Here is a 9696-nt window from a genome sequence, read left to right as displayed (position 1 = left end):
CTGCCGCTTCCGGTTGTCAGTTCCAGCTGTCCGCTGCAGTGGCCAGTATATTGGGTCCAGGTCAATGTGCTTATTGATTGAATCTGTGGATGAGTGCCATGCCTCCAGGAATTCCCTGGCTGTTCTCTGTTTGGCCTGTCCTATAGAAGAAGGGCTAATGCCCGAAACGTCGATTCTCCTGTCCCCTAGATGCTGCCTGACCTGCTGCGCTTCTCCAGCAACACATTTCCATCTCTGATCTCCAGCATCTGCAGACCTCATTTTCTCTTCAGGGATTATTCTACTGTCTTCCAACTGTGGATTAATCATCAAAGTCTACTCACTGGATATCCTTAACACCACAGCCAACAGGAGTTGGTAGTAGACTCTTGATATAATCAATTCAGCTATCAATGAGAAGCAGTACCAAACAGTTATATTGTATATGATTGAATCTGATAAAATGACAATGCTAACCACAAGAGCACATAGAACGATTACATGTGAGTGGACTTTTTTAAAACATAAAAGAAAGAATACTATTTATTTCAGAAATATATTTATCTACTCTGTCTCAAGTTGAGTAAACTAAAGATCATCCACTGGAGAGGAAAGTTTAAGCAGTAATATGGAAGCATCTGCAAAGGACATTTGGAAAATCAATGATTCACCAACATTACAGTTTAGCAATGGATTGGTCCAGAATGTTTTATCCTCCAGTAGCAGACTTTCAACCCAAATGAGTCATCGGTTGTTTATAAAGTCAGATTCTCCAGGAGAGGATGGGAAAGTGGTGAACTTTTGTTTGAAACAATTTTATAAATACTTTAATAAACAGAATTAAAGGGTGGGGGGGAGGAGTGCGGGAGGTGGTGCAGTTTGGGTGTGATGGAGGCGATATTTAATAAAACATTTCCTACCTGAGAAGGTTAAGTAACATCATGAGATATGTCCCACCCAACAGAATACAAAGGACTGTTCCTGGGAGTAATTAACCAGTTGTTTCGTTATCTCCAAATTGTGTACCATAATATTTCAGTGACAGTAATCTGTACTTACACTTAGGCATAAACTGATGTTGCGCAGGAACACATTATGTATTTCAGATGCAATATAACTAACTATCAAGACCGAATTTCTCTTCTGCTGAAGACTTTGTAGGGACATGATTTCCCACTTGGTCAGTAATTTCGACTAATACTAACAAAAAGGATTGGTGACAGTAAATCTATCTAACTCTTTGGATATAAAGCATTTTGTGATGCTCTGACGTTGCTAAACATGCTGAATAAATTTAAAAGTGTTTATTTTATTCACAATTGTAACACTGGAGTAACCTACAATCCTGTGATTCCAGCAGGCAACCATACCTATAGGAAGAACTAGTAAAGAATTGGGGCAAGAATCTGAAACTATGCTTTCAGTCGGAATAGTATCTTTTCTAGGTTTACAGTGGGTCATTCCTATTGTAAATAGTATTCTTTGGGTAGTCTATAAATAGGCCCTTGAAAACAGTGGAAAAAAACTGCAGCATTGATTAGTCAGAATGTTACAAGTCACACAAGGTTATAGTTAGATTTATTGTTTGTGGCTCTGAAAGAGTTAACACTGAGGAGTGTTCAATTGCCACCCACAATGATGTCATATAAATTTGGGGGCAGACAGATTAGGGTCTTGGTCGAGAGTGTGGCGCTGGAAAAGCACAGCAGGTCAGGCAGCATCTGAGGAGCAAGAGAATCGACGTTTCGGGCAAAAGCCCTTCATCCATTTCCTGATGAACGGCTTTTGCCCAAAATGTTGATTCTACTGCTCGGATGCTGCCTGACCTGCTGAGCTTTTCCAGTGCCACACACTCAACTCATATCTCCAGCATCTACAATCCTCACTTTTTCCTAGTTTAGGATCTTGAAAGAGTGAGACCTAACATCTGGTCTCTCCTCAAAATCTGCAACAATATCTTTGTCAGTGTAACCTGTAACCAGTTACTAACATGTGATAAATTATATCTTGTTAATTACAAGAGGCTCTTCCATTAGATCAGCAAATTGTTTTGTTCTACACACTGGATCAACCAGTTCCTGTAGTTTTCTACACTTTATAAGGACAGTGGCAACACCTTCATGTAGAGTAACATCTCACACAGGGTAGTGAGCTAAAATGCTCATAAAGCATGATTATTAAGTGAAACGTTTTCAGCACAGCTAGAAGTGTACGGGTGTGACAGGACATTCAAGATTATAATTGATTAGATTTTATTTTCAAGTTGTTAAGTGCAAACAGTGATGAGTGAACACCGATTTGGTGTGTTGATTAAAAACAAATTGAAGGAGAGATTAGAATGTGTATTTTTAAATGTTAGGAATGTCTGCTTTTTTTTTGACTAATTGCATGAGCTCTTTTACATCCAATTGGACCATCTAAACAGGTTCTTATTCAAAATGATAGTGCTACATTGGAGAGTTACCCCAGATTATATATTTCAGCCTTCTTGCCTGCTTCAACTTTGTCACTTTATTTTAGTTTATTTTGTCAATTCCATGACAAATCAGTAAATAAAACATGAGCTGTTACTTTATCCTGACAATCATGAGCCTTGATTTTTAACTTAAGGTGAGAATTGTAAGTGGGAAATCAAAGAAACAGTAAACTATCCTTAATTCTGCCAGAGTGATGCTTAGGCAATTTTATTATCCAGACCCCATCCATATGCCCTCCGTTGGTAACTCACCTGGAATCAATGGCAAATTGCAATTGGGCAGGGTATACGTTTGGTGGCTGGTACCTCTGTGTGAACCAATTGAGAGATCTCTAATGTTCAAGTAAATTACTGACCGGAGCTCCTTTTGCTATAGACACGTTTTAAAAACTTAATCTGCTTGGGCCCCTTTTCATCCCAGCTATTCTACCCACTAGCTTTACCTAGTCAGAAAGTCATACAAGTTTCTCCTCATAAGCCTTAGGATGAAACATCAGTCTGGTCTCTATGCTATCATTGGAGGCCAACCTATGTATTTAAGGAAGGATATCTCCCATTTTCTAGGCATTGTCTTTCCTACCTGAGCAGAACAACTGGTTGAAAAAGATGACAGTAGGTTCAGTTCCTGAGTGACCTTAACTTCCCTCTCAGCCAGTCTCTGATAATCAAGTAGGATTAAAATTGACTGGCTATTTTATGAACAGCAAGATAGTCCACTTGTCAAAAATGTTATCTTCACTGTTTGCCCCATTAGTTTTACAAAACTACAATGTGTGCTCATCTATTTAGCATTAGATCAGTACTTTTGACAGGTTTGATGAATGGTAACTTATTGTTTTAGCTGACTTGTACTTGTTGCATGAGGTTTTTTTCAGTAAAACTTTTTTCAATTGTTCTTGAAACCTTTAAGTCATAGATATTTGTTAGCAAAAGGACTGAATCAGCTGGATTGTAATGAGACTGAAAGTCAGAAATAATCTCACACGCTTGCCTTTTTTCTGCTTTGTCAGGTTTTACAAGGATGTTTAGACAATCTGGTAAGTCTGCTTTAAAGTAATCACTATTCAAATCCTGTAGTCTGAACCGTGATTGTTGAGGAATTAATTTTACTTTTGTCTCGACTCTGTTTTCCATATATAATTTTCCCCATCAGTTCTCATCAATGCTTATTCCTTCTCCATTTAATTCTCTTATGGAGTGTGGAAAATTAAACAGATGGTTGATTTTAGTGCTTTTCTCATTGTTTCGATTATGCATTTGCATATTATTATTGGTGCCTGCTGTTGTTACAGTATATAATTGTTCACTAATCTGTTTGGCTTCTTCATGCTCCATTAATAATTCATTTCTGAAATCAGCGGCTTGAGATAAATGCAGCATTATTTTGGGGGTAATACTTGTTAATGAATGTCAGTGTTATCGCACACTCATCTGTCTCGCTTCCTGTCTGCTTTGAATGCAGAATGAGCTTTGTCAATGACAGTCTAAGCATTTGTTTCCATTGTGCAACTCCCAAACCAAGCGATTCACTTAAGCATGTATAATAAGCAGTCATTGTCTGTTCCTTGATTAATATGTGCTAGTAAATGATTTATTATGTACAAAGATCCAAGAACTTACTCGATGCAATTTTTATTATGAGGACTTTACAAAACTTGATTCATAAATTCCATTGATTCTTGAAGTAATTTTTATATTCTCAACTATCAATTTATTAATGTCTTTATTTGAATAACGTTAGCTTGACCTGAGTCTTATCCTTTCATCTAACTCTCGCACTTTAAATAACTTTCCACTAGTGAAGCTCTTGCCAACCTTGGCACAAACAAGCCGTAATGTCTTACCTGGCCCATATTAAACAATGCTGCATATTTGTCTTCCCTTTTTGATTGAGATTAATTATTTTGTTTTACACCTTGCTTGTGATTTCTGCCTTGCTTTGGCTTTTTGCATGCAGGTCAACAGCTTTCCTGGTCTTCCTTAACCATCTGTACCTCAAGCTGTCCCTCATCACCAGGTACAAGACAATTCTCTGAAGATCAGTTTTTGTTGAATAAAACAGTCTTTGTTTCAAGAGGCGAACATGTGTCTATATAGTTCACACACTTTAATATTAGACTTTTGCAATATTTAATAATTTCTGTTGTATATAACTCTAATGCAGTAATATCACTTTAATGTGTTGACTTTAAATGTGTTGCATTCTACTGCTTACTTTCTTGTGAGCTGTTACCAAAAACAAAATTTTCAATTGGAGTTTAATATCCTTGTGATTAGATTAGATTATTTTATTCATAATACTGTAAATGTTTTAAAAATTTGGTTATCTTCAATTACCATTGTTAGATTGCAAACTAAGAGAATAATCTATGTGCATTTATATTAAACATGGGATACCTTTGGTGAACCAAAATACAATGCACAACCTTGTGAAAAAGCTTGTCCTCACTGTTGACCTCTGATTGGCTTATAGGGTCAGAGAGTAATACAGCACGGAAACAGACCTTTAAGTACAATTTGTCCATGTCGACCAGATATCCTGAACTGATCTAGTCCCATTTGTCAGTATTTGACCTATGTGCCTCGAAAACACTCCTATTCATGTATCCAACCAGATGCTTTTTAAATTTCAAAACTGTATCTGGCATCTCATTCCATACATGCACCACCCTCTGCATGAAATGATTGCCCTCAGCTTCCTTTTAAATATTTCACCTCTCACCCTAAACTAATACCCTCTAGTTTTGGACTCCCTTACCTTGGGGAAAACAGACCTTGGGTATTCACCCTATCCATACCCCTCATGGTTTTATAAACCTCTGTAAGGTCATCCCTCAGCCTCTGATGCTCCAGAGAAAACAGCCTCAGCCTATTCAACCTTTCTCTATAGCTCAAACCCTATAAGCCTAGCAACATTCTTGTAAATCTTTTCTGCACCCGCTCAAGTTTGACGACATATTTTCTGTAGCAGGGAGATTAGAATTGTATGCAGTATTCCAAACATGGCCTCACTAATACCCTGTACAGCTGCAACATGATGTCCCAACTTCTGTAGTCAATCGCATTGACCAACAAAGTCAAGCGTACCAAATGCTATGTTCACCACCCTGTCTACCTGCAACTGTCAAGGAAATTTGCATGCATCCCTAGGTCTCTTTGTTTATCAACATTCCTCAGGTCCCTACCATTAACTGTATAAGCCATACCCTGATTTGCCTTATCAAAATGCAGCATCTCACATTTATCTAAATTAATCTTCATCTGCCACTCCTCGGCTTGTTGGCCCATCCGATCATGATCCTGTTGTAGTAAGATAACCTTCTTCACTGTCCACTATACCACCAATTTTGCTGTAATTAGCAAACTTACTAACCATATCTCCTATATTCATGTCAAAATCATTTATATAACTGACAAAAAGCAGTGGGATTCAGCATTGATCCTTGCGGCACACCACTGATCACAGATCTTAAGTCGAAGAACAATCCTCCACACTACTGTCTGTCTCCTATCTTCAAGCAAATTTTGTATCCAATTGTCGAGCTCCCTCTGCATCCCATGTAATCTAATGCTGCTAACCAGTCTATCATGTGGGACCTTGTTGAATACCTTGCTGAAGTTCATATAAACAATGTCTACTGCTCTGCTTTCATCAATTTTCTTTGTCAATTCTTCAAAAAACTCAATCACCCGAGTGAGATCTGATTTTCCACACACCCAACCATGTTGATTATCCCTGATCAGTCCTTGCCTTTCCAAATGCATGTAAATCCTATCCCTCAGAATCCCCTCCAACAATTTACCACCACTGTCATCAGGCTCTCCGGTCTATAGTTCCCTGGCTTTTTCTTGCCACCTTTCTGAAGTAGGTTCTGTAACTTAGTTATATTGAATGTAAGTATTTGTCTCAATTGATTTAATATATTTATTTTTCTGATGCCATTTATTTTAAAAGTGAGAAAAAGTGCTACTGAAGAAAACCCAAATGATATTTCACGGACCAACAGCTTCACTGATGAAATGGATTTGATGGGTGAAGAATCACCATTGCCTGTGGTGACAGATGTGTTACAGTAAGTTCAGACAGATTTTAATTCCATGTAATTTTTGCCAATCTAAACTGCCATCTTTTGATCTCTGCACTAGATTAGCTGGCGACAGTTTTGAAGTTAATGGTCTCTTGAAAACAGTTAACTTTTTGACAACTGTATGCAGAAGTTTTCCAACATAAGCATATGAATAAAACTAGATCACAAATCTTAAATAATATTGTGCTCTGATTCTTTATGTACCTGCAATTTGACCATATAATATCAAATTTAAGATTGAGGGAAAAAATATGTCAGAAAGTCAGATACTCACAAGGAAATGGCAATGGCAAAGGAAGGAGATAGAAAATCTCTTTGCTCCTTTCATGCCCTGGTTTTGATTGTTGAAGAAAAGTCAGTTGAAGTCGAATCATTGTTAAGTTTCATAGCTGAGGAAAGATATCTTGAAGTAATTCTGTGAACAATACATTCACAAAGCGGAATGAGAAAAACCATGTGACATGCAAAGAGAAAAATAAGAATTCTTTCCCGACCAATGTCACCAAAACTGATTATGTGATTCATTGGTGCTTGTGGGATTTTACTGTGCACAACTTACCTGTCATGTTTCCCTCGATTAATATCAGTAACTTTGACTTGAGGCAGATGAAGCATTCCATTCTTTTCTATCCACAGCAATGTTCCCATGTTGTTGACTGGCTGAAAATTGTTACTGACAATCTGGTACCATTTCATTTGGATTGCCCCCTTCTATGTCTGTTAGAGTGCAACTGGATAGGTAGGCTGCAGTGGCATGGACATGACAGCTTAGCTGTCTCTTGAAGCTGGTGGATGAATCTAGAGGCTGCTTGGAACTTTTTCTTACTTCCATATTTAGCATAAAATTCCAACAATGAATGGCTAGGTTTTGAAGATTTCGGGCATGGAAGGCAGGCAATTTCACTTCTTGACAGTCTTTCAGATGACAATCTTCATAACCATTTAGGAGGGAGATGATGGCCTAGTCGTGTTATCGCTGGACTATTAATCCAGAAACCCGAGTAATGTTATAGGGACCTGAGTTTGAATCCCATGGTGGTTGGTAGAATTAAATTCAATAAAAAATCTGGACCTAAAAGTCCAATGGTGACCATGAAACCATTGTTGATTGTTCGAAAAATCATTAATGTTCTTAAATGTCCTATCCCTTAGGGAAGGAAACTGCTGTCCTTATGTGGTCTGGAAAGACACAGCAGGTCAGGCAGCATCTATGGAGCAGGAGAGTCAATGTTTTGAGCATAAGCCCTTCATCAGGAATGTGGGGAGTGCCCAAGGGGGCTGAGAGATAAATGGGAGGCATGTGGGGCTGGGGGGACATTAGCTTGGAATGCGAGAGCCAAATGAAGGTGGGAGGTGATGGTGATAGGTCAGAGTGGAGGGTGGAGCAGATAGGTGGGAAGGAAGATGGACAGGCAGGACAAGTCAAGAGAGTAGTGTCGGGTTGGAAGGTTGGATCTAAGATAAGGTGGGGGATGGGGAAACTGGTGAAATCGACATTGATTCCATGTGGTTGGAAGGTCCCAAGCAGAAGATGAGGTTTTCTTCTTTCAGTTGTCGGGTGGCTCAGATTTGGCAGTTGAGGGCGCCCGTGACTTACATGTCCTTGGCCAAGTGGGAGGGGCTGTTGAAGTGGTCCACCACGGAGCAGTGAGGTTGTTTAGTGCACGTGTCCTGGAGATGTTCTCTGAAACGTTATGCAAGTTGGTGTCCTGTCTTCCCAATGTAGAGGAGACCACATTGAGAGCAACAGACACAGTAGATGAGGTGTTTGGAGGTACAGGAAAACCTCTGCTGGCTGTGGAAGGATCCTTTGGGGCCTTGGATAGAAGTTTCAGAGAACATCTCCAAGAAACATGCACGCACGCACACCTACACAATCAGCAAGCATATTTCCCATCTCATTTTATTTTTTGTTTTCTTGGTGGCTAAAGTGAGTCGCATTCTCTTCACCTGATTGTTGATTGAATTAATGAGCTTTTGCAGTCATGTTTTGCTGTCTGACAGGTGTAAAGTGAGTGGAATCTCATAGGAGCCAGACTGATGTGTGAGATGTGTGGCAGAATAGCATGAGAAATATGGTGCGACCTATCTTGACATCAAAAATATTTCACTCTATCTTTAATGCATTTCACAAATGGCGTGGTGAGATTCTCAGGGGCACACACACCCAGCTCATGGACTCAACCAGGCTGCATCTCCAAGCTCTTTGCTTGCTCTCATTGCACTCGCCCACCCTGAGTCATAGCATCTCTGCTTTGAATTGGCTTACTTTGCCTTTTTATGCTTTGTTCACTCAGCCAGAGGTACCAGGCACATATCACTGCTGTTTTGTTGAGCCATTTAGTGTGAATCTAAAGTTTGTTGTGATTGTCAGCAGCCCTCAGTCAATTAAGGGGAATGACCTTCACTCAGAGATTCCTTGCGTAATAAGCCTCTGATATCAACCTAGTCCCTGCTTGGGCTATCAGAGTGGGAATCCTCTGCTCTTAAGGAGTGAGAAGCCTAATGTCAGGTAGCCAAACATCCATCTTGACTCTTTCTGACTATTGTCAACTGTTTGCCTTCTGGAATGAGAGAGAAAGACAGATATTAGAGGAGATGAAAGTGGTGCAGGAGGGGAGGTGACCCAAGTGAGTAAGGAGACAGGGCTTGCAGACAGGATAGGGTGAATGAGAGTACATGGGAAGATGTGGCAGGCAATAGTGAGAGCAGTAGATCATGAGACTTGGTGAGAGGTGGGTACAGTAGCAGAGACAGAGTGAGTGTGATGAATCAGAAAGAGGTTGGTTCAGCTTCCCTGGTGAAGTGGAGAAGGACATTGATCTGCTTCCTAAAGTACTGGACATTCCTCTACATGACTGATACTGCTTTAACCAGGATGGCAACCTTGAGGCAGACTGGCATGGTCTGATGTTGTGGCCTTCACTGCTGCTCCTAGGTACCATCCTGATCAAGCAGGTATCTCAGAAGCCTGCCTGCAAAGCATGGCACTGTTTTGCCCCTGTCTGCTATGTTCATGGCAAATGTCAAGAGCTGTGCCTGACAGCTCAAGGCTCACAGTCCTTGTTTGGGGCACAATGAGCTTTTCAAGATGGAACAGGTGCAAGGGATGCCAATGAGTGTGAGTGTGTGATTTAATTTATTTGTAATAAA

The 9696-nt window shown here is 39.8% G+C and overlaps 1 protein-coding gene across 19 annotated transcripts in view; it reads left to right on the top strand.

Annotated features, from left to right (window-relative positions):
- kcnq1.2 (potassium voltage-gated channel, KQT-like subfamily, member 1.2) overlaps positions 1-9696 on the top strand; it is a 590999-nt gene that overhangs the window by 131268 nt on the left and 450035 nt on the right. For 18 of the 19 annotated variants that reach the window (XR_006314489.1, XR_006314490.1, XR_006314492.1 and 15 more), the window contains 3 exons: positions 3466-3492; positions 4413-4472; positions 6411-6528. Coding sequence is in view for 14 of the 19 variants with exons in the window: in XM_043709482.1 (XP_043565417.1) it covers positions 3466-3492; positions 4413-4472; positions 6411-6528 (205 nt within the window). In the remaining 5 variants the exon portion in view is untranslated. The remainder of the gene's footprint in view (positions 1-3465; positions 3493-4412; positions 4473-6410; positions 6529-9696) is intronic. The other variant, XM_043709475.1, reaches the window with a different exon arrangement.

This window comes from Chiloscyllium plagiosum, chromosome 19 (assembly GCF_004010195.1).
Source record: "Chiloscyllium plagiosum isolate BGI_BamShark_2017 chromosome 19, ASM401019v2, whole genome shotgun sequence".
Lineage (NCBI taxonomy): Eukaryota > Metazoa > Chordata > Chondrichthyes > Orectolobiformes > Hemiscylliidae > Chiloscyllium > Chiloscyllium plagiosum.
This window is presented reverse-complemented; position numbering and strand designations above follow the sequence as displayed.